A 25,708-nucleotide genomic window follows, 5' to 3' on the forward strand; every position below is an offset into this window, starting at 1 on the left:
AGCTGATCAGGCTATTTTAATATGAGGAGAGTTTTACTTTACTGTCAGACATCTGAGAGTGAGATTTCCCAGCAGCAAATGTGCTCTGTGTTTTTTTCTTTAAACAAAATTTTAAAATGCAAAATAGACTGTCATTCATTGATCTTTTTTGCCTGTTTGGAGACGATGTCCATAGGGAAATGTAACTTTGAATGGGTGACAATAAGTAGGTAACTATTCAGAATGCTTGGATCAGGTGGTCAAGTGATGTGAGTGCAGGAGCTGCTGCATTTTGGCCAGCTCTGGCTCTGTTCGTCTTTTAATCCTTTATTTTCTCCAGTGCACATTTCATTTATCTCTTTTTTGCGACATGTGCTTTGCAATATGTTTCTGGAGGATCCTGATTAGGGGTTTGCAATGAGGAGCTATGTTTAAGTGTCAAGACTACACGTGTTAATGAGGTGTCGGAGCTGGCTGGGGTGGGACCCAGCTTTCTGCGGCATTGTTGCTGGGGTGGGACCCAGCTTTCTGCGGCATTGTTGCTGATGAATAGGCCTGTGCTGTGCGCATCGGGATGATGGCCATCTCTGAGAGTTTTATTCTGGATGATGGTTCTGGCTCCATGTCGCAGGTTTTTGATGTTCACCTTGAGAAACTGTGAAATATTCTCGGGGGGAATTGTGGAGGTGCAGGAGAGAATCTGGGCATTAGATGGAGAACTTTCCCTCGTGAGGGCCTGTCTTTGGTTCATTGAGATCTTTCTGCATAATGCGTCGCATATCCTGACGGGTTCAGGAGGTAGGGGAAGGACCAGAAATGTCTGTGTGTCCGGTCGCTGGTGGGAAGCTAGAGATGATATCTTGATTGAGTTTGAAGATTGGCTGACATGCTTTAGTAACACCGTCTCTTCTGGATGTTACGGCCTTATGATTATGCTGTTGACTATTTGTTGTCTTTTCTCCTGCAACCGTGTGTGAGGTGTGAGCACGAGGACAAAGGTCAGCTAGTGCACTGTTTGACCAAAACCATATTAAGTTGATTATGTGATATGTGGTTTTGTGCACCGTTCTTATTTTCTCGTGTGCTGTTATCCTTATGGCTATAGGAAGGGATGGTATTTAGGACGTCCTTCATCTCGTTGATAGTGAAGATGAGTCAGCCACAGCAGGGTGATTGGTGGATGGTTTGTGTGGTGTTGGGGCGTAGGGTTATTCGTCATCAGTGAGATTGAGGGTAGCCCCTCAGTTAGAGCTAATCATGTTGGTTTTTATTTTCTTGTTGTTATTTTGAATTTAAGAATCTGTGCCTATTTCAATGGCCTCAGCAGATTATGCATCCTGGAGAGCACAGGGTTTGGTCTCTCTCTCTTCCATGAGGTTGCTGTTTTTTAGGATATGAATGGCGGTGGTTGATGTTTGATTATTACACGGTCAGCTCCGACATTTTCCCCTTAAGGGGTGTTTTCTTCTTCGCTTCATCTGGGTGAGCAGTGTGCTGTTTTAAATCCTGTTTTGGTTCAGTGCTCCCCTTATTCTACCGGGAGGAGGGAGTCGGCCCTCCCCCTTTAGGGTAATCAAATATTGGGGGTGGAATTCTCTGCTCCCGGGAAAAATCGGGAGGGCCGTCGTGAACTCGGCCGAGTTTCACGACGGCCTCAGTGGCCGCTCTTCGCCCCCTATTCTCCCCTCCCGGCGGGGCTAGGAGCGGCGCTCCGTAACTCTCGGCCGCCGGACGGCACGCCGAGAGTGACGCGACGGCGGCGCCTATGTGATGTCAGTCGCGCATGCGCAGGTTGGCCGGCTCCAACCCGTGCATGCGTGGTGGCCGTCTTTCCCCTCAGCCGCAAGACATGGCGGCTTGATCTTGCGGGGCAGCGGAGGGGAAATAGTGCGTCCGATTGAGACGCTGGCCCGATGATCGGTGGGAACCGATCACAGGCCTGTCCCCTCCCGAGCACAGTCGTGGTGCTCATTCCCCACCAGGCCCCCTACAAGCTCCAAAACGGGCATCTCACGACTAATTTCATGACCCTCTGGCGCCCCCCGCGATTCTCCCACCACCCGCTCGGAAGAATTGCCGCTCGCCGTTTTTCACGGCGACCGGTGATTCTCTGACCCGGATGGGCCGAGCGGCCTGCCGTTCACGACCGGTTCACGATGGCGGCAACCACACCTAGTCGCTGCCATCGTGAAAACTCCGTGAGATGCCCGTTTGGGGTTTGTAGGGGGCCTGGTGGGGAATGAGCACCACGACTGTGCTTGGGAGGGGACAGGCCTGCGATCGGTGCCCACCGATCGTCGGGCCAGCGTCTCAATCGGATGCACTATTTTCCCTCCACCGCCCCGTAAGATCAAGCTGCCATGTCTTACGGGGCGGCTGAGGGGAAAGACGACCACCGCGCATGCGCGGGTTCGAGTTGTCAGCCGTCGTGACGCCAGCCGCGCATGCATGGGTTGAAGCCGGCCAACCTGCGCATGCGCGGCTGACGTCACATAGGCGCCGCCGTCGCGTCACTCTCAGCGCCACTCTCGGCGCGCCGCCCGGCGGCCGAGAGTTACGGAGCGCCACTCCTAGCCCCGCCGGGAGGGGAGAATAGGGGGCGAGAAGCGGACTCCGAGGCCGTCGTGAAACTCGGCCAAGTTCACGACGGCCCTCCCGATTTTTCCTGGGAGCGGAGAATTCCGCCCCTTCTCTTCGGTGATCGGGACTCCCCAGTTGGGGTTGACGTAATCTTTTTTTTTAGTAGCAGTGGGGGAGGTGCACTGTCGTGTGTGTGGTTTAGGAGGTGCAGGACCAGCTGATGTGTGGGTTTTGGGTTGTGTTAGAGATCCTGGGGAGCTGACTTTTATGTATCAGAATGTGCTGGGCTAGGCCAGGTCCTGTGCTGCAGTTGATATCCTGTTGCCCCCTTGAGCTTGGGTTAACCCTTTTCGAAGGCACATATTAGAAGGCACATAGGGGCAGCAGGGTAGCATGGTGGTTAGCATAAATGCTTCACAGCTCCAGGGTCCCAGGTTCGATTCCCGGCTGGGTCACTGTCTGTGTGGAGTCTGCACGTCCTCCCACTGTGTGCGTGGGTTTCCTCCGGGTGCTTCGGTTTCCTCCCACAGTCCAAAGATGTGCGGGTTAGGTGGATTGGCCATGCTAAATTGCCCGTAGTGTCCTAATAAAAGTAAGGTTAAGGGGGGGGGGGTTGTTGGGTTACGGGTATAGGGGTGGATACGTGGGTTTGAGTAGGGTGATCATGGCTCGGCACAACATTGAGGGCCGAAGGGCCTGTTCTGTGCTGTACTGTTCTATGTTCTATGTTCTATATTAGGGACATTCTGAGAGGACTCCTATGTGCACAGGGGCCTTGGATTGAGCTCAGTCCTGCACCTTTGTTCCTATTCCTATCCCTCATGGTCGGGATGCTTTTTTATATGAGTGAGCAGTTTTCTTTCTCTTCCTCATCAGTGGTGGTGAGGGTGCGCGAGCAAAATAAAGACCCATGGTTGGGTCCTAATCCTTTGTTATCCCGTGATCCACTCCTGGTAATTCTCCAACCCTTTTTCTGGGAGGTGTTGGTGACACTGATCACAATCTGTATATATAATCGCCGGTCCATTCTGTATAATTGTATAGAAAGATGTCTTGATCCTGAGACTGGGGCTATGTTGGGTTGTGTCGTATATAAATGTAACATCCTTTTAGAACTCGTGTTCTTGCTTATTTTCTTTGTTTTATTTCACTTGTGGGGCTAAAGAATGTGCGATTGGATCCTGCAGGGGTAGAGAAGGGTCCGATATCGGAGGGAAGGACGTTGCGGTGCATCATTGATGCCTCTGGCACTGCTGGCGTGGAGGGAGATATGTATTGGTGCGTGCCCGAACATGGCATGAAAAATTTATCCTGAACACTCATGCTAATTCCTAACAATTGTGGCCTAAGAAGGTGCGCGCTCACCTTCACTCACCTTCACGCGCTCACTGTGTTTTTGTGGCTTTATCCTGTTTCTCCCTTCTTTTCTTGTGCGGATTTTAGAGATATCAAGTTATGTCTAATGTTTGTATTGACCCAGTTGTACTGCTGTTCTCCTGTTCCCCTCTATATTCATGTATGTTGAGACTTTACTTTTTCTTGCAGTGCTGGACCGTTCTTGTGGTTTCGTTTAACTGTTTGTTAAAATGTCAAACCTCAATGAATATAATTTTTTTTTAAAATTGCATGATAAAATTCCATTGCCAGCCATTCTACTGGGAGCAGCAGTGCAATTAATACAACTGGCAGGATAAATAGAGCCTTATGTTATTAAAATCAATGTTTAGACCAGAAAGTTGAAATGTAACCCAGGAGAAAGACGATATATCGCTCTTAAAGCATATGGTGAGATTTAATAATCTTTTATTGTCACAAGTACTAAGTTACTGTGAAAAGCCCCTCATCGCCACATTCTGGCGCCTGTTCGGGGAAGCCGGTATGGGAATTGAACCCGCGCTGCTGGCCCTGCTGCATTACATTACAAACCAGCTGTCTAGCCTGCTGAGCAAAACTGGCCCTTTTTGCTTGAACAAGGTATGAGCTCAATGACAAGAGAGGCCAGTAAGGTAATAGGACCACGGGGGGGGGGGGGGGGGGGGGGGGGGGGGGCATGTAAGAGATTGTGAAAGCTGATGTACAAATGCAAATCTTTAAAAAAGCACGACAAACTCTTCATAATAGGTGCATGTGTTTTAGAGCTGTTGGAATGCCCAAGTCTGCTGGCCTCGATCTCCAAGTGTAGGCAGTTAAAACCCAACAAAATGGAGGCTTCATCAGTCGAGGCCTCCAAAACCTCATTCTCCCTAATCACAGTCTTCACCAAAGCAACACCCAAGATCAAAGCATCCAAAAAAAGCACCATCCTCTGATTCTTCATCGCTTTTCGCTTCAGACTCTTCTGTTTCATCACCTGTGGCATAAGAAAATAAACGTCTACATTTTCTCAAACAACAGCCACAGAAATTGCGTACACATTTCTGACGCTTGTTTGTCTTGTTGCTCCTCTGCTTCTTCTCCTTCTCATCTTCGCCTGCAGTCCTCTGCTTCTTCTCCTTCTCATCTTCGTCTGCAGTCCTCTGCTTCTTCTCCTCATCTTCGCCTGCAGTCCTCTGCTTCTTCTCCTCATCTTCGCCTGCAGTCCTATGCTTCTTCTCCTCATCTTCGCCTGCAGTCCTCAACTCATTGTTATCTTGCTTTGGTCTTTCTTCTTGCTGGCTGGTGCTTCCTTCCATATTTACGTAGTTTTGCTGAATGAGATTAAAAAACAGGGCCAAGTATTATAATCAAAGGATCTCTACAGTGCAGAAGGAGGTCATTGTGCCCATCGAGTCTGCACCGACCCTTGGAAAGAGGATCCTACCTAGATCCACGCCACAACCCTATCCCCGCAACCCAGTAAACCTACCTAAGCTTTTGGACACAAAGGGCAATTTATCATGGCCAATCCACCTAACCTGCACATCTTTGGACTGTGGGCGGAAACCGGAGCACCCGTAGGATACCCATACAGAACGGGGGAAAAGTGCAAACTTTTTTGTTCCGTCACAGTAAACCTTTGTGATCAAATGATGACTATTATGTCTGTACATAAAGGGTTGGCCGTCTCCGGACATATCGTTTATAACTAACCGGTCTACAGCTCGTAATTAGTGGGTGGTGACACCACGCTTGGAAACCCAGCACGGTAGCATAGTGGTTAGCATAAATGCTTCACAGCTCCAGGGTCCCGGGGGGGGGGGGGGGGGGGGGGTTGTTGGGTTACGGGTATAGGGTGGATGTGTGGGTTTGAGTAGGGTGATCATTGCTCGGCACAACATCAAGTGCCGAAGGGCCTGTTCTGTGCTGTACTGTTCTATTCTATTCATACAGAGAGTCACCGGAGGCCGGAATTGAACCCAGGTCGCTTGCGCTGTGAAGCAGCAGTGCTAACCACTGTGCCACCGTGCCGACCCTTAATATAATTATTAATTATATTAAGCTGCGCATTCTTTTTTCTTTAATATAAAATGACTGAGAGGTGAGAAGGAAGAAGGAAAGGACAGAGAGAGGTAGACCAATGTGGAGGAGGTAGGATTAAGATTAAAAAAACACCTTGGTAGTTGAGAGAAGAAGCAGTTCTGGTTTTCCAGAAGTCTTGCTGATCCTTGTCTATGTGGCAGGATGCCTGGAGGATTATCAGAGTTGTTAAGAGGGGAGAGCTAGGGCAGCACGGTGGCCTAGTGGTTAGCACAACCGCCTCACGGCGCTGAGGTCCCAGGTTCGATCCCGGCTCTGGGTCACTGTCCGTGTGGAGTTTGCACATTCTCCCCGTGTCTGAGTGGGTTTTGCCCCCACAACCCAAAAATGTGCAGAGTAGGTGGATTTGCCACGCTAAATTGCCCCTTAATTGGAAAAAATAATTGGGTAATCTAAATTTATGAAAAAAAAAGAGGGGAGCGATAATGGTTTGAAAGGACTTGACCGTTAACTTTCCTTCTCTTCAAGGGAAAGGGATGGGGAGGGGGCAGAGGTTCATGGCGTCAAACCAGAACCACAATGTGGTAGGTGAGGCTGGGAAAGCACAGGGGACTGAAATTCCTTTGTGGGTGACGTTTAGAGACTAGGCCAAGTGCTTTTCAAAGAACTGCTGTGCCGTGTTATTTCAATAAGCAACAAATCCAAAAATGTTAAAAGTCTTACTAACAGCAGCAAACATCAGCATCTAGGGAAATGTGCAGAGGAACATACAAAACTGAGAATCAGAAAAAACAATCGAGCCTCCCATACACAATCAGGATGTGCAAAGCATTGGAATTAAATATGCAAGGCTGAGATAGACAGATTTTCAATCAGCAAGGGAATCGAGGGTTATGGGGATAAGGTGGGAAAGTGGAGTTGAGAATTATCATATCAGATCAGTCATGATCTCGGGTGTGATTGAACTAAATGGGAACAAAGTCCCATAGTGAGCACGCTTAGCCGAGTGTTTCCTGGCACTCGCAACGCTGAGAAATACAACGCTATCGAATGGCACTCGGGTTAGATAGGGGGCCTCAGCGGGGAACATGTGGCCAAGGTTGCACATAGCCCCATTTTCGACACAAAGGAGCTGCACTCGCCGGAACACCTCAGTGTGGCAAGAGATGGGGACGCCATTTTAAATGCCAAGGTGTCCAAGGCGAAGGGGTTGGGTGCCTCGGGAAATTGCATATTAGCCTGAGGCTACCTGTCCCACTCTAATATGCAGATTTGCCAAAAGGTGATCCTGCCCACAATGGGTGGGATTTACATCGCAAAATTGCGTTAGATCTTGCGAAGCATTGCAAGCTGGGTAGATCCCGGAGAGGGTTCCTCTGGCTTTTATTGGCCACGTTGCACTGCTGCGGTCTGCTTTTTGGGTGCAACGTGGATGTTTGATCAGGGCCCTCATTGGATGGTGGAGCAGACTCAAAGTCCACCAAGTAACTTACAGATAATGAAAAAATGCATTAAAGTTCATGAAAGAAGATGGCACAGTTTTGAGGATGCATAAAACAACAAAGAAATGTCTGGAGTGGATAATGGGTTTCCACATTGAAGAGAATAAAATTGGATTGAACATGGCAAGAGAAGTGAATTTTTGAGTGATGTCCTGAACTTTGGAGCCCCTGACACTCCCCATGTCCCAGCTCACTATGAGGGGGTACACCCCCTGCACTCCCCCCATAGCCCAGGCAGGGCACTCCCACCCCCCTCCCCCCCATAGCCCAGGCAGGGCACTCCCAATCCAATTGCCACTGCACGGGAATTGTCAGCTCACTATAACTGGCAGTGCCCCTGCAAGTGCCACCTGGCAATGCCAAGCTGGCACTCAGGTGGCACTGCCAGGGCACCCATGTGGCATCAGCAGTGCCAGGATACCACCCTGCCCAAAGGGCATGTACCTCTGACCTCCAATTCCCTTGGAGACCCCCATGAGTGCCATTCCATCTGGTTCCTGTTTGCGGAGACCAGTGCTGAACACCACTTGCCCAAGGTCTCAGAGGTGAAGCGGATAGATCCCAACACCTGAGGTGCCTCGGGAAGCTGCATATTAGAGTGAGACTAGCTGTCTCGCTGTAATGTGCAGATTTGTCAAATAGTGATCCTGCCCACAATGAGCGGGATTTACAATGCAATGTTTCGCAAGGTTGCGTTGGATCTCGCAAGGCGTTACGAGCTGGGTAGACCCCGGCAACGGGGTCTCCTGGCTTCTGTTGGCAACGTTGCGCCATGGCTAGCTGATTTTCAGGCACAGTGTGGCCATTCGATTGCGCCCCTCATTGAATGGTGGAGCAGACTTAAGTTCATGAAAGAAAATGGAAACTTTCTGAGGGGGCATTAAACAACAAAGGAATGTCTGGATTGGATATCGGGCCCCAAGCCCAAAGGAGGAACAGACCACCTGACCATCAAGCAATAACACATCTGCAAGGGGGTCAACAGGGTAAAAATGGGGCCCAAGGCCCAGAAGGATATCCTTCGACCCTAGTTGGTAAAGGGGAATCCCATCCAAGAGAGGAGGGGGCTGTCGGGGCATCCCTCCTCCTCCCCCGCACCACACCCAGAAGATAAAAAATAAACATGGTGGATTCAGTGGAATCTTTAAAAGTGTTGTTGGGGGAGGATAAGACCACTGATGCTGCAAAGTCTTCAAAATGAGTAAATTAGTGAAGATGTACAGTCTCTAAAAAGTGTTTTATAGTTTATAGTAATTTTGCAACAACAGATGTTAGCCTAATTGGTTCATAAATTCCTGGTTCCCTCTCTCCGCTTTCTTAAATAGCGGAATGAGCTGTGTAATATTCCATTCCAAAGGCATGCCTTCTGAATCAAGAGATTTGGAGAAGATTATAGTACGGGCACCTCACCTACTTCCTTTAAATCCCCAGGGTTCAAACCATCTGGTCTCAGTGCCATTATTTTCTTCATTTTTAAAATTATATTTTTTCCAATTAAGGGGCAATTTAGCCAATCCACCTATGCTGCACATCTTTGGGTTGTGGGGGTGAGACCCACGCCGACACGGGGAGAATGCGCAAACTCCAGACGGACAGTGACCCGGGCCGGGATAGAACCTGGGTCCTCGGCGCTGTGCTGCCCCCTATTATTTTCTTCAATATTGTTATTTTGTCTACATTAATTGTGCTGAGTGCCTGCTTACGATTCAGTCTTGGTTTTGCTGGGAGGTATGGCACGCTAACCACATCCTCTACTGTAAACACAGGCACAGAGCAATTCTTTACCATGTCCACTACTTCCTTATTATCATTGACAGTATCCCTGTTGTCAGTCCGACTCACTGGTTTCCTTTGAGTGTGCGACAAAGGAGCTTGAGCGGGGTTGACGGTGGAGGTGATGGTCTTCAATTTCAGTCAGGTCTTCAGTTCAACTGGAAAAGCTGGCACTGAAAATAAAGGAAGTGGAAATCAGTGAACATATTTATAGATGGATATGATCAAAGGAACTCAGATGGTGGTGGGACAGGAATTGTCATTAGCCTGGGGAATCCACAGTGGGTTTTCACAGGGGTCTGCTTTGAGGCATCTTTTATTTTCTGTCTTTACAAATTATCTGGAGCTCGGAGATGCAAACACAATGGCAACACTTTCAGATAATACACAGCAGAATGATTGAGAGGGGGGGAGTGATCATGTAAACTGAGCATGTTCGCACTGGAAATGAAAAGTTTGTGAATTGTGTGATTGTTAGCTTTAAGATTCTATAAGCAGTAGATAATGGAGTTGGGATACACAGAACTGGCTGTTGTTCAGGTCTTGGTTTGCGACAACTGAAAAACTCAGTCAATTTGGAAGGAAATCTTGAGAAAGAGAGGGGGCGGGATTATCCGTTAGCCGATGCCGAAATTGGGAAAGGCAATTGGGTGAAGGATCGGTCTTGACGCCAAGCGGCCACTCCTGGTTTATGCCAAATTGTCATTCTCCTGTGCCTCGATAGCGGTGTCAATGCGTTCCATTCTGCACATACAATCAACGCTGTTTGAATATCATTAACGCACCTGAGCTGGTAGTCTCCGGGGCCCCTGTGATCCTCCGCATCCCCTGGAGAAGTTTCCTGGTGGCGACCTTCATTTGTGCTTTTAAAAATTGGGAAGCAGGCGCCGTGGCTGATGAGGGGAGGGACGAGATAGGACACAGAGAGGAGAGATCATGGGCTGCCAGCACAGACACTGGCCAGGCTGGCTGGAAGGGTACCCACCAGGGCAGGGGGGTATGCAGTGGTGGGAGTGACCAGGGGATGGGTCGTGAAGCTGAGGTGACTCCCCATGGGACCGGAGTATTCAGGCATGGACCACCATTGCTACGGCCTGCAAGGCAGCCATCTTGCTGCACACTCTACTGACCAATCACCTTGGTCCGTGGTTCTTCAGAGTAACTTTGGCCTTTTGGGTGCCCCCATTGCACCACCCCCGCACCCTACCCTCTGCCATGTCTGCCCCAACTGGCTGCCACCCGGCAGCATGGCATCAATGCCCATAGGAGGGTGCTGGCATGGTCTGCGGAATGTACCACTGCCAAGGGCAGCACCAGCCGACGGTACCTTTGGCAGCAGGGTGGGCACCAGGACCAGAGGCCCCCATACTGCCAGGCACCAATGGGGCATGGGATGCGGAGATGAGGAGGGGAGGGGAACATGCGGGGGTAGGGTCCCCAATGCCAACAGGAGTGACCGGGTAGCCCATTGAATTTGTTTAACATAGAATTTACAATGCAGAAGGAGGCCATTCGGCCCATCGAGTCTGCACCGGCTCTTGGAAAGAGCACCCCACCCAAGGTCAACACCTCCACCCTATCCTCATAACCCAGTAACCCCACCCAACACTAAGGGCAATTTTGGACACTAAGGGCAAGTATCATGGCCAATCCACCTAACCTGCACATCTTTAGACTGTGGAAGGAAACCGGAGCACCCGGAGGAAACCCACGCACACACGGGGAGAATATGCAGACCGGTCCGCACAGACAGTGACCCAGGCCGGAATCGAACCTGGGATCCTGGAGCTGTGAAGCGATTGTGCTATCCACAATGCTACCGTGCTGCCCGGAGGTACGGAGGTACCCACCATGCTAACATGTTGGCCTTTCACCCTTGCAGACACTGGATATTGGAATTCAACCAGCAATGGTGGCCTCCCTGCTAGTCGCCGTAGCCCTGGGGAATGCCCTGCGGTTGTATGAGCTAGAACTGCTCGAGGGGGAGAATGCTGCAGCAGTGGACCTTGGCCAGAGGGACAGGAAGCATCCAGTGAGGATGGAGATTTGGCCGCCCAACAGGCCGAGTTAGAGGGGGAGGTGCAAAGGGGGTGCCACATGAGGCCTTGAGTGCACCAGCAGCGCCTGTCATTTGTGGACCTGTCAGACTGGGCATGCCGTCGAAGACTCTAGTTGAGCACGAGGTCAGTGCAACATATCTGCTGGAACATGGTGCACCAGGCACTGTGGGAGTATGGGTAGGACACCAGCTCCCGGTGATGGTCGCCCTGAACCTCTACGCCTTGAGGTCCTTCCATATGCCGAGGGGGGACCTGTCCAGGATCTCACAGAGCTCGGTGCACAGGTGCATCTGCACCACCACGGAGGATCTATTTGACCAGTCGGCACAGTACATCCATCTCGGTGTGGACCGAGTCTACCAGGACGCAGGTTTTGCCACCATGCCGAGATGCTCTGGGTCCAATCGGTGATCGATGGGATGCATGTCGCCCTATGAACACTTGCAGATAACAGGCTGCTCTTCACAAACAGAAAGGGGTTCCACTCAATGAATGTGCAGCTGGTGTGTGACAATCAGATGCACATTATGCATGTCTGAGCCCAATACCCGGTTAGTGTGCACAATGCCTTCATAGAACATACAGTGCAGAAGGAGGTCATTCAGCCCATCGAGTGTTCACCGACCCACTTAAGCCCTCACTTCCACCCTTTCCCCATAATCCCTCCTAACCTTTTTCGTCACTAAGGGCAATTTATCATGGCCAATCCACCTAACCTGCACGTCTTTGGACTGTGGGAGGAAACCGGAGCACCCGGAGGAAACACACGCAGACACGGGGAGAACATGCAGACTCTGCACAGACAGTGATCGAAGCCAGGAATCAACCTTGGGACCCTGGAGCTGTGAAGACACAGTGCTATCATCCTGGCATAATCAACGGTTCCCAGCCTCTTTGTCCCTGGCTTGGGGGCTTGGTTCCTGAGCGACAAAGGTTATCCACTGCAGTCATGGCTGATGAAGCCTATCTGGGGGTCACAGACTGACGCGGAGACCCACTACAATGTCGCCCATGCAGCGACCCAGCGGCTTGATCGAGCGATGATTTGGCCTCCTGAAGATGCGGTTCAGGTTCCTGGAATGCTCTGGAGGAGCCCTCCAGTAAAATGCTGGGAGGGTCTCCCACATTGTGGCAGCCTGCTGCATCCTCAACAACATCACGCAGCAGAGTGTCTATGTGCTGGAGGAAGAGGATGAATATCAGCCCTTGTCCGACAGGGAGGATGTGGAGAAGGGTGAGGATGGGCAGGACATGGGGACCGGGCAGGTATGGGAGGCCGCACAACAAATGCATCAAAGCCGATGTGCATGGATGCTCTGATCACCTCCAGGTTCACCGACTAGGGGGACTGGATATTGACATGGATATTGCATCAGACAAGCCCATCCCTCACATCCATCTGACAGAGTACCGAGGCAAGTTGTAACAATGTGCACCGGTTTTTAATCTGAACAAAAATATGCAGGTTTGTGTCCTAGCCCCTAATGCTATACTGTGTCTGCATCGTGCCATCTTAACTGATATCTAGGTTCTGGTCCTACGGGCCCTCACGCTACATCCAGGGTGGTACTTAGAAATAGAAGTGACCTGCTACGATTTCTGCCCTGTGACCTGGGTCCTCTTTGACAGCTTTCTTCCAGAGCGACTGCACCTGGATGGGCCCAATTGCTGCTCAGGTATCCCACGTGGCGTGGGACCACCCTTTCTGATTGCTGTCCATGTGATGTGCCAGGGACCGGAGGGGGAGTCCGAGGCGCTGCAGTTTCCGGCATCTCCCCTGCAGGAGTCACCATCACCTCCTCCTCCCTTGGGGTGCCCAATGGCCCCCCAGCCTGCTCCATGGGTCAGGTGTGCGAGTGTAGCTAACCTAACGTTGCCCCGCTACCTGACGCTGCCAGTCCTGAAGGCCCGCCCTCACCTTGACCAGGCTCACAGCCATGGAGCACAGGGAATGGACCACCTCCATCTGTGACTGTGCCACATCACACTCTGACTGTGCCACCACCTTCTGGTCTGTTCCACATTAGCCAGTGACTGCGCCACCTCCCTCTGGGACTGGGCCATCTCCGCCTGTGCCTGTGTCATGTCGGCCAGCACCCGATCAATACTGCCGACGCTCTCAGCCATGGCTCACTGTGACTGGGCCACGTTCTAGAGTGCCGCTGCAATGGCAAGGTGGCTCAGGTACATGGCTGCCTGTGATAGCGGCTGCACAGATTGCCCCATGCTTCGAACATGTTGCTCCATGGTTGAAAGTGTCACCCCAAGGCCTCCACCATTGACGCCACCCATGCATTACTGCTCCCCCTGTACCCCCTACACTGGTTGAGGTAATGAAGGACTGCTGAATAGATGGGAAAATAAAAGTGAGTGATCATCCAGGCAAAAGCTGCAACACAGCTAAAGCCCAAAACTGGAGATAATAACAGTAAAAGCAAATGACTGTCGATTAGGCCCTAATGCTAGATTTTTGACAAAGGGTACAGGCCTGATCCTGGATTGTCTGCCGATTGGTTCGGGCCTGTTCCTGGATTGTGACCTATCAGTTAGCGTCTGATCCTGTGATTGAGGTAGTCTATTTTTTAATGCAATATAAAGATAATTTTTGTCCTCTTTTGAAAAATACTTTGTTTTGATACCCAAACTGCTTTTCTCATCAAGTTAAGCATTTTAAGCTATGTGAAAATGAAAATGAAAATCGCTTATTGTCAGAGTAGGCTTCAATGAAGTTACTGTGAAAAGCCCCTAGTTGCCACATTCCGGCGCCTGTCCGGGGAGGCTGGTACGGGAATCGAACCGTGCTGCTGGCCTGCTTGGTCTGCTTTAAAAGCCAGCGATTTAGCTATGTGGCAGTCGTTCTCAAAGTGTTTGCAGTGATAATTTGCCATCTCTTGCAAAACATTCATTTTGTAACCAAATTGCTTTTCTCAATGCGTTGAGCATTCTTAGTTATTTGGCACTTGTTAACAAGGTGCTTGTAGTGATAATTTACTATCTATTGCTACATATTAATTTTGCAATGAATGTTCTTTGCTCAAAAAGTTAAGATATTTTAGTTATTTGGCAGTTGTTCTCAGACTGTTTGTAATAATAATTTATTATCTCTTGCTAAATAGTTGCAAAATGAATATTTAACAAGGGGTAATAAGTTGGGTAATATGAGTTTGGTTCAATTGTGAAATGTATTTTTACAATTTACCTGAAATGGCGCAATTACACTCATCTCGGAATGTTTTGCTTCACCCTCTTGCAACCATGTAGAGAACGTAACCCTTCCACTGACAATCTTTTTCAAAAATTAACTTACTGCACAACAATCTTTGCTTCAGTTGGCCGGGATTACATTTTAACCTTTTAAATTAACAGATATATTTGGACAAATTAACCTCTTGGTTTCTTCGTCTTTTTTTTAAACAGGTGACCCTAGTTTTCAGTTCTCCGTGGGTGTGGATAGATCCAACAGTTTAAGTAATGTAAGGACTGATCTGCAGACACTACAAGTCAAAGCATCCTGATGATTTGGACAAAGGCTTTGCCTTTCATTGGTGGGTGTTATGTATCAGAGTGACACCATTGGCTGGTGTAATGTCACGTGTTAGGCAATGACCGCCATCAGAGAGTTTCATGGGCTTTTGTGGAGTTCACCATTTTACCTTGTTTGAGCAGCATCTTGTAAATAAACCTCTTGCACAATGTCATACAAACCTGATGGGCACCACCTCTGATTCTCTCTCTTTGCGGCTACAACAAAGAACATACCAAAAGAGAAACAAGTCCTCGGGACAAAAAAAGGGAGAAAAACAACTGGCGACGAGCATTATGTGAGCCCAGAAGAATCATAGAATTTACAGTGCAGAAGGAGGTAATTCAGCCCATCGAGTCTGCACCAGCTCTTACAAAGAGCACCCTACTCAAACCCATGTCGCTACCCTATCCCAGTAACCCCCACTTAACCTTTTTGGACACTAAGGGAAATTTAGCATGGCCAATCCACCCTAACCCGCACATCTTTGGACTGTGGGAGAAAACCGGAGCACCCGGAGGAAACCCAAGCAGATATGGGAAGAGCGTGCAGACTTTGCACAGACAGTGACCCAAGCCGAGAATCGAACCTAGGATCCTGGAGCTGTGAAGCAACTGTGCTAACCACTATGCTACCGTGCAGCCCGAAGAAGGAATCATCGACAGAGATCCAGGCCCACACACCATCGAGAGTGATGTCGGGAGAAATATCGCAACTTGCAAGGCAAAATCATTTTTGTGGCAATTAGAATGAAATCTCAAATAAATACTTTGAGCACCGTGCTTTTGTAGCAGGGCGTCGCGAATCATCCGGTCAATTGCGATAGCTGCTACTGCAAGTAAACGGGTTTTAAAACAAAGATATCGGACAACTGCGAGTTACTGGGGGATTACTTCAAACAGGGGATTAGAGTTTTCAGTACACTTAACGTTGTGGTGGGTAGAGCTGTGGAAACTACACATGAGGCACTGAAACGGGCCACAAGAACATGAACCTATGGGGCTGTCAGATCTGTAAACCTTCTGCCCAGGAATCAATATTGAGGCAAAGAAACAGCCAGTCTGTTGGTGCACGTTGAGTTTGTCTGCTTTAAACAGAGAGGAAACAAATGGCAGAGAAGACGGGCTGAAAGCTGAGAGCACAGATCATGTCTCTCTGTCTTAAAGACACTCAGTGATTTGGCCTCCACAGCCTTCGGCAGCAAATGGTTCCACAGATTCACCACCCTCTGGCTGCAGAAATTCTTTCACCTCTCTATTTTAAAGATTCGTCCCTTCGGCCTGAGGCTTTGCCCTCGGGTTCTAGTATTTCCTACAAGTGGAAGCATCCTCTCCATGTCCACTATATCTAAGCCTCTCAGTATTCTGTAAGTTCCAATAAGATCCCCCCTCATCCTTCTAAGCTCCAACGAGTACAGACCCAGAGTCTTCAACCGTCCCTCATTCATTCCAGGGATCATTCTTGTGAACCTCCTCTAGACCTTTTCCAGGGCTCATAATACTCCATATGGGGTCTGACCAGATCATTATACAGCCTCAGAAGTACATTTCTGCTCTTGTATTCTAGCCCTCTTGGCATGAATGCCAACACTGCATTTGCCTTCCTAACTGCTGAATGCACCTGCACGTCAACCTTAAGAGAATCTTGAACTAGGACTCCTAAGTCCCTTTATGCTTCTGATTTCCGAAGCCTTTCCCCATTTAGAAAATAGTTTATGCCTCCATTCTTCCTACCAAAGTGCATAACCTCACACTTTTCCACATTGTATTCTATCTGCCACTTCTTTGCCCACTCTCCTAACCTGTCCAAGTCTCCTACAGCCAGCCTGCTTCCTCAATACTACCTATCCCTATGCATATCTTTGTATCATCTGCAAACTCAGCAATAGTGCCCTCAGTTCCTTGTTCCAGATCGTTAATGTATATTGTGAAAAGTTGTGGTCCCAACACTGACCCCTGAGGCACACCACTAGTAACTGGCTACCATCCTGGAAAATACCCCTTTCTCACCACTCTCTGCCTTCTGCCAGTCACCCAATCCTCTATCTGTGCCAGGATCTTACCCTTAACACATGGGCTCTTGTGCCTCATATATGGCATCTTGTCAAAGGCCTTCTGAAAATCTAAATAGATCATGTCCACTCGTTCTCCTTTGTCTAACTTCCATTTTACCTCCTCAAAGATTTGTCACACATGACCTCCCCTTGATGAAGCCATGCTGACTCAGTCCTATTTTACCATGCACTTCCAAGTGCTTCACAATCTCATCTTTAATAACAGACTCTAAAATCTTACCATGACCAAAGTCAGGCTAATCGGCTTATAATTTCCCGTCTTCTGTCTCCCTCCCTTCTTAAGCAGGGGTGTGACATTAGCCATTTTCCAATCCTATAGTGATGGCTACTATACTCACCTCTGCCCCCTGTTTCTCCTGAAGTTCTGGTATCCCACTGGTGTCTTCCACCGTGAAGACTGATGCAAAGTAACTGTTCAGTTCCTGTCCCATTTCTTTGTTTCCATTACTACTTCTCCGGCCTCATTTTCCAGTGGTCCAAAGTCTATTATTGCCACTCTCTTAACTTTTAAATACTTTAAAATCTCTTGCTATCTTCTTTTATATGACTAGCTCGCTCACACTCATATTTCATCTTCTCCCCCCTTTAGTGTTTTTTTTAATTGTCCTCTGTTCATTTTAAAAGGCTTCCCAATCCTCTGGCTTCCCACTAACCAGTACCAACAAAATACTGCAGATGTTGTGGGCCTGAAATAAAAACAAAGGGTGCTGGAATATCTGAGCAGTTGTGGCAGCCTCTGTGGAGAGAGCAACACAGCTAACGCTGTGAGTCCAACATGACTCTTCTTCAGAACTGAAGAGAGGGAGAAATGTAATGAGTTTTATGCTGTTGAAAATGAGGAAGGGCGGGTGGAATAAAAGAGGAAGTCAGGCATAAGTAAGAGGGTGTGGTGGTGGTGGTGGTTGGTGGGTGGGGGTGGGGGTGGGGGAGGGTGGGGATTAAACTACCAAGATGTCATTGAACCAAAGGCAAAGAGAGTGGTGATTATAAATATTAACAAAATGAATAATTGATCTAGAGGAGGTGTTAATAACAAAATAAAGGTCAGCACTGTCTGAAAGCGAAGTAGCAAAATATGCTAATAACAGGATAAAGGTCAACGCTGCCTGGATCGGAGCACCTGCTGTCAGTACGATTATTTTTTCGATTTGAGAAATGACTGGGAGGTGAGAAAAGAACAATTAGATGACGGAAAGAATGAAGGGGTGGCCAGAGTGGAGGAGATGGAAAGTCAAAAACGAATGTCACGAGCAGAATTAAGGCAAAGGAGAAGTATTGGTTTTGCAAAGCTTTTACTTCCCCTTTGTCTATTCAGGAGGATGGCTGGATAATAGGACACACAGCATAGGTAGCAATTGTTAGACGTTGAGTGATGATGGCCTGACAGGACACGGAAGTTTATTTAAAACATAAAAGAATGGAAGGAGAATCACTCAGACTGGAAATAAAAACTTTCTCCATAGATACTGTCAGACTTGTTGAGTCTGTCTAGCATATCAGTTTTTATTTCAGATTTCTAGTATCTGCAGTATTTTTCTTTTACTTGACTGTTAATTTTCCTTCTCTCACAGGGAAAGGGGAGGAGGCTGAGAGTCATGGCCTCAACCTGGAATCACGATATAGTGGGTGAGGCTGGGAAAGCACGGGGATGAAATTCCGCTGTGGATCAGTTTTAGCGGGCCGGAGAATTGCTGCTGGGGGCCCGCCGACTGGCGCGGCACATCCTGCCGAATCTCGGGTGGTGGAGAATTCGGGACACAGCGGCGGCGGGATTGATGCCGGCCCTGGGCGATTCTCCGACCCGGCGGGGGATGGGAGAATCTCGCCCCTGAACTTACAGCTGAAAGTCGCTGATCAGCTGGGGCTGCCGGTGTAATAAGGAACAAAAACGATGGAGACTTTCGGTGAATGTGAACTTGAGCTCTTTGTGGATGACATGAGGTACATGTTACTGTTTTATATTGTAGACATGTAAACTGAGTCCATCATAGGAGCGGATTCATGTGAATCCCTGAACTTAGTTGAGCGACTGTGTGTCCCAGAAGGTGGCTGGCCAACAGAATACTACAGATCCCGACAATTTATCAGAGTGTGAACGTTTGATGTGGATTCAGAAGAAATCCAGGCGGAGGATGACGAATCAGACAAAGAGACGGAACAGCCAGCGAGCATTCTGCAATTCTGGTTAACAGTCTTCAAGACTGTGCATGTGCTCTGTGGTATGATACAGAAGCATGACGGGCCCGTGTTAAAACATCAACAAGATGTGAATGTTAAATAGTAAGTATGAGAAGCCGTGGAACTTCACTCTGGAATTTAAGTTCAAGCCCAATAGGTGTTTCTCAATGAGGTGATCACAAAAGTATATCAGATGGATTTGCGGCCGCTTGAATCAATCTTTGATGAGCCAGAACTCAGGGGGTGCACAGGCTGCATGATGGACTGGAGGGAGGGCAAAAATGTCACGTTGAAAACAGTTAAAACGAAACCGAAGCATAAAGGTCGAAGCACTCGCAGAACAGTTATGAAATAAGTACCAATTGAATCATTCTTTAATTTCTTCAGTCCTCCTGAAGTTCCACAGCGTGGAATGTTAAGGAAAGATTTGGCAGCCGAACTAAGGGCTGACTTTGAATTGCGTGAACACATAATTCCTGTGCAATATTGTATTTTACAGAAGCCATTGCAGACGATGATTAATCCGATGAAGAGTACTCCGAATATATGTTTGAAGACTTCGAGAGGATGCGGAAAGTAATAGTGTGGAAGGTGAAAGAGGCAAAGACGAGTATGAACTGCTCGTAGATCCTTTTCGCAGGAGCAAGGACAGGCTTAATGAAAAGGCCCAAGAAGCACCACTCTGGTGGTTTGGAAGGAATGATGAGATGGTCACGGGGGACGCCCAGACTGTGCTGGACACTGAGAAGAGTGGGAGCCCTGAATGGCACACTTCAAAATAAAAACTGAGATCAAAGTTGCTAAAACCACGGAGGACCAGCCACTGAACAAGCTAGAAACAGACAACATCGTCCCAACCTTAGAGAAGCTTGCTCCAGAGGTACTTGGTGAATCGTTTCAGGCATCTGAAATAGTTCCAGTAGTCGACTCCCTGATCCTCGAGGATACTGAGGATGAAAGGGAAGACATTGATGATGCATACGATGATAGCAACTCTCATGTCAAACAGATTGATGACTCCGAGAGTGAAACAGTGGAGATCCTCTAGAATACTGAGGATAAGTGGGAAGACATCGATGATAAATATGATGATGGCAACTCTGATGTTGAAGAGATTGACAACTCCGAGAGTGATACAGCAGAGCAGCTGATGACTATCTCGTTACACAGCTCAACTGATCAACCATATATTATTGAACAAGACTATGATGACCCAATGCAAGGATCATCAGAGTGTCAGCATAGCTGTTTTGAAGAGGAGCCAGTGAGTGATACAGTGAGCAATAGAAGGGGCGGCACTGATGCCGTAGATTTAACCTCCACCCTGGCACCAGAAAGCGAGGCTCTCCAACATTCCGTTGAGACTGTAGAAATGGCCAGTCGCTCCAGGAGAGTTCACCGAATTCATTCAGTAACTTTGTCAGTATAACAATCTGTTAGTTGCCTTTCCACATGTTCGCTAATAAATCATCATTCTAGTTAAAAAACTAGATATTCTGCGTACATCATAACAACAGTGGGATTACACAACACAACAAAGAGGAGCAAATATCAGCAGCCACGGGAATTCGCAAAGGAACATTCAAAACTGAGAGACAGGAGAAGGCCATCGACCCTCCTACACACAGCCAGGGTGTGAAAAGCATTCGGATTAAAGGACCTCCTCCCACAGCAGCCAAAACATTTCCTCAGTGAGACAGCAGAAAAAAATGTCCAGGCCAATTAGCGAAAATAATCTGGAGAGATCCTCCCAGACCCCTCTCGGTGATCACAAACTAGACCAGGAGAACAGTCCAGCCATGCTGAGGCTGCCTGATAATTAACCCGCCTTCTATAATTAAATCAAATAAAAAAGTCTCTGTTCCCACCACACAGGGGTATTATTTCATTTTGACATAGCATCTGTATTAAATGTACCAAATAACCCCCATAGTGAGTAACACAAAGTGCCCTTGTGGTAACTTGCTATCTCAGTCATCCACAAAGAGCTCAACTTGCTATTTAAATTCATGTTGAACTGGAAGTCAATCTTCAAAAGGTGCCGCATTGTAATTCACCCCCTAACTTTCCGATGCTCCCCCAGAGTTGAGTCACTCTGCGACCACTCTGATCTCATCGACAACACACCAGGCACATTGACACTGACCCACTGCAGAATTCTCGATCCCCAGGCAAAGTTTAACTTTGCTCTTCTTGGAACTTCTTGTCCACAAGCTCAACGGCTGCCAATTTTATTCTGTTTCCTGTTTTTAGGGTGGCACGGTGGCACAGTGCTTAGGACTGTTGTTTCACAGCACCAGAGATCCGGGTTCGACTACCGGCCTGGGTCACTGTCTGGGCAGAGTCTGAACATTCTCTCTGTGTCTGCGTGGGTTTCCTCCCACAAGTCCCGAAAGACGTGCTGTTAGGTGAATTAGACATTCTGAATTCTCCCTCAGTGTACCCGAACAGGCGCCGGAGTTTGACGATTAGGGGCTTTTCACAGTAACTTCATTGCAGTGTTAATGTAAACCTACTTGTGACACTAATATAAGATTATTATTATTTTGAGGACTGGAGGGGGATCCAAAAGGGCGGCAGAGAGCACAGAGTCTCACTCTATGCAGATGATCTGTTCCTCTACATTTCGGACCCACAAAGCAGCATGGACGGAACCATCGCGCTCCTGAAAGAGTTTGGTGCCTTCTCGTGCTACAAACTCAATATGAGCAAAAGCGAGATCTTCCTGGTACACTCACAAGTAGGTGGGGCAGCACTAACGGGACTGCCGTTTAAACAAGCCTGACACAAATTGTGCTACTTGGGGATCCAAATAGCCCATGACTGGAAAGGGATCCACAAATGGAACCTCACCAGCCTGACGGAGGAAGTAAAAAAGGACCTGCAAAGATGGAACACACTCCCACTCTCCCTCGCGTGGAGAGTCTAGATGATCAAAATGAACGTACTGCCCAGGTACCTCTTCCTATTCAGGTCCATCCCGATCTACATCCCCAAGGCCTTTTTCAAAGCACTGGACAAACTAATCATGGCGTTCGTATTGGGGGGTTGGGGGGGGGGGGGGGGGAGGAGAATGCTAGGATCCCAAAGAAGGTCTTGCAAAAAAACAAAATCCAGGGGGGGCTTGCCCTCCCAAACCTACAACTCTACAACTGGGCGGCGATGGCTGAGCGTGTAAGGGGATGGATCAAAGAGCCAGAACCCGAGTGGGTGCGCGCGGAGGAGACCTCCTGCAGGGGGACCTCCCTCCGGGCCCTCGCCACGGTGGCACGCCCATCCCCACCCAAACAACACTCCAGCAGCCCGGTGGTAATAGCCACCCTCCAATCCTGGAACCAATTACGGCAGCATTTGGCCTGACCAAAATGTCAGACAAAGCTCCCATCTGCAACAACCATAGGTTCACACCAGCACTGACTGACGCCACCTTCAAAAGGTGGAGGCAGGACGGAGGGACACTGACAGTCAGGAACCTATACACGGACGGCAGGATCGCAACACTGGGCGAACTGACAGAGAAATTCCAGCTAGCCAGGGGGAACGAGCTAAGGTACCTGCAGTTAAAAAACTTCCTACGAAAGGAGACAAGGACATACCCACAACCACCACGACAGACACTACTGGAAGAGTTACTAGACGCAAGCATATTAGATAAAGGAAACTGTAGCGACATGTATGACCGACTGATAGAATGGGCCGACACCGTACTGGATGCAACAAGAATGAAATGGGAGGAGGACCTGGGGATTGAAATAGGGTGGGGAATCTGGAGCGAAGCACCGCATAGGGTCAATCCACCTCCACGTGCGCAAGGCACAGCCTGACGCAACTAAAAGTGGTACATAGAGCCCACTTAACAAGAACCCGTATGAGTAGGTTCTTCCCAGAGGTGGAGGACAGATCTGAATGATGCCAAAGAGGCCCAGCCAACCACGCCCACATGTTCTGGTCTTGCCCCAGACTTGTGGATTACTGGACTGCCTTCTTCGAGGCTATGTCCAAAGTGGTGGGGGTGAGGGTGGAGCCATGCCTGAAAGTGGTGGTCTTCGGGGTTTCAGACCAGCCAGATCTATTCCTGGGGAGGAGGGCGGATGCCCTTGCCTTTGCCTCCCTGATCGCCTGCCGTAGAATCCTGTTCGTCTGGCGGTCAGCAACACCACCCAAAGCTGCAGACTGGCTGTCCGACCTCTCGGAATCTCTCCAAATGGAGAAAATCAAATTCACCATCCGAGGGTCAGACGACGGCTTCCACAGAATGTGGGAGCCATTCACCCAATTGTTCTGGGACCTGTTCGTGGCCAACAAACAAGCAGGAGAGCAGCCAGGTAGCCAAGAAACGGGAAAGTAGCCAAAGCAGGAGAGGGAGAGATAGACCGGGATAGGGGGGGAGGGACAGCTAAATCTAAGAAGAAGGAAAGGCGAACCACAGGGCTGGGGGGGAGGGGGGGGGGGGGAGGCGGGGGAGGAGGGCAGAAGCGGGGAGAGGGGGTGGCAGAGGGAAGAGACAGGGAACAATAGAGAAGCAAGGGACAACACCACGAACGGATGCCGACATATGTGTGTAAATAACTTTGCCAAAGGTACAGAGCTGCTGCTGTTGAGCGGGGGCACAATACCGTCCGCTGACTTCGCAGGGAAAATTAAAACATCAGCAGCAGCAGCGACCCATGGGGGGTGGGGGGGTGGGGGGGGGGGGGGGGGGGGGGGGGTGGGGGTGGTGTGAGTGCCCCGATGGGAGGGGGTGGGAGGACTGAGGCGCGTGGGGTAACGTCTAGTGGATTGCTGATATATATTCTCTTTCTGCACTATGTTAATGTTCACTAATTTGCTGTGTTAAGATTATTACTATTCAATATGGAAATTTTGCAAAACCTTAATTTAACAAAAACAGCAACAGCAACCTTGGGGGTGGGGGGGGGGAGGATTTATTTTCCTTTTTGTAAGGGGCGCATGCTCTATCCTGTTTTGAATTGGGTGTTAATTTGCTAAACTGTTTATCGTTTAGAGGGTTAAGTTGTTCTGTTCCGTTGGCATGTTGCCCTTCTTTCTTTGTATTATTTTCCTTTTTGGAGGGTTTTGTAAACTTATTGAAAAACTTTGAATAAATACATTAAAAAATATATATATTATTTTGAGGAGCAGAAGAAGCCTCTGCTGCACCTAATGAGGAAAAGACAGATAGATCACACTAGGATTCTTCAGTCTGCCAGCTGCGCTTTCCTGGGCAGCTCGCCTTCGCCAGCAGTGGCATTATCCATTCCCGCCACCTGCCAATGGGATTTGCCACCCCACACCACTGGTGCAATGGAGAACCCCACCAGCGGAGAGTTCCAGAAATTAGTGCAGGATCGAAGCAATGGCTGGGGGTGACCAGACACTCAGAACAAATTCTGAGAGCTGGGAAATCCCTCAGTGCTGACACAAATCTCCTTCATTAATAAACTGGGAGCAAAGTTACCAGAGCACCTCACGCCTTTCAGCACCTTATCACCAGCAGAATTAGGAACAGCTCTTCCATATTATTTTTCAAGGTGACTGAATTGAACCTAGTTTCAGTGCTTCTGTCAGTCACCCCTCATTTCCTGAACACGCTGATTATTACTGTAGCAACAATCGTCCAAATTCAAGTGTGAGCTGGACAACTCTTGGTGGACCATTCAATCTAAAGGTGATCTTTGCAGTCAAACTGTGTTCCGCCATCATTTCTTTCAAACCGAGTTCACTAAACAATGATTGTGAGCTGGAATCTTGGCCGACCTTATTTGCCAGGCAGCTTGAGAATGACATGAATCGCTGCTGCTTCAGCTAAGATCAGGATCGCTGATCTTTTTTGCCCGGGATCCATCTTTACCAGCCGGCCACCTTCGGAACCCACGCTGGCCAGCCTTTGCGACCCACACTGGCCGGCCTTCACGACCCACTCCACCAACCTTCACGACCCACCCCACCCGAACTTCACGACATGCCTTTCTCGCTTACCTTGAATGTGATACTTGAGCCTGCTTGGTCCTCACGATCTCACTTTTCTGATTATGAGAAAAATCAAGAGGTTTGTCCTCGAACACACTATGCTTAGTCTTGAAATGCCTTTGAGGTTTTGAGGGTTTTAGTCTTTTATTTACCAGTACTTCCCCACATATAACACACACAAACTTTACATCCTGATTTTCAGTGACACAATTAATAAACCCATACCTCAGGAAATCATTCTTATGCAACTTTGTTCCTGTTTTCAGCTACTTCTACATGGGTTGCTCATCAGAGGCCTTGGAGCCCACACCAGCATTGCTAGCAGCTACAAAATGGAGGAATCCCTCTTGCGCCCAGAACACGTGATGCCAGTGACCTGCTCTCTGCCGCGGCTTCTGGAGAAAAGCTCCGTCGATTTTAAAAAAAGAATCTGCTCTGGGCCTGCGCGGAATGGACTGCATTATGAAAGCCGGTCACAGCCGGCATTTTAAAAAGCCTATCATGGCCATTGGGCACTTCTTCCCACGATTGGGAATGCTGCGACCGTTGGCCCGACGACCCTCCTCACACCTCCCCGTGACCCACCCACGGGTCATGACCCTGACTTTGAAAATGACTGACCTAGCACACTGGGCAAAGTCAAGGAGAAAAAATTGAAACTGAAGAAGCCAGA

General features: G+C 48.8%; 1 protein-coding gene across 6 annotated transcripts; it reads right to left on the minus strand.

Annotated features, from left to right (window-relative positions):
- Window positions 1-4,676: 4,676 nt before the first annotated feature.
- Window positions 4,677-25,101, minus strand: LOC119969430 (protein PXR1-like). Of its 6 annotated transcripts, XM_038803062.1 has the most exons (4): window positions 25,045-25,083; window positions 19,924-20,012; window positions 9,308-9,403; window positions 4,677-5,246 (listed from the first exon to the last, which is right to left on the minus strand). In XM_038803062.1, the coding sequence occupies exon 4, from the start codon at window positions 5,229-5,231 to the stop codon at window positions 4,803-4,805; it is 429 nt and encodes a 142-aa protein (XP_038658990.1). In that variant the 5' UTR covers window positions 5,232-5,246; window positions 9,308-9,403; window positions 19,924-20,012; window positions 25,045-25,083; the 3' UTR covers window positions 4,677-4,802. The 6 variants fall into 6 exon arrangements, with proteins under 6 accessions (XP_038658990.1, XP_038658988.1, XP_038658993.1 ...); XM_038803060.1 differs by lacking the exon at window positions 19,924-20,012 and having other exon boundaries at window positions 25,045-25,101; XM_038803065.1 differs by lacking the exon at window positions 19,924-20,012 and having other exon boundaries at window positions 9,300-9,403; window positions 25,045-25,074.
- Window positions 25,102-25,708: the final 607 nt, after the last annotated feature.

The sequence above is a fragment of the Scyliorhinus canicula genome, chromosome 7, assembly GCF_902713615.1.
Source record: "Scyliorhinus canicula chromosome 7, sScyCan1.1, whole genome shotgun sequence".
NCBI lineage: Eukaryota > Metazoa > Chordata > Chondrichthyes > Carcharhiniformes > Scyliorhinidae > Scyliorhinus > Scyliorhinus canicula.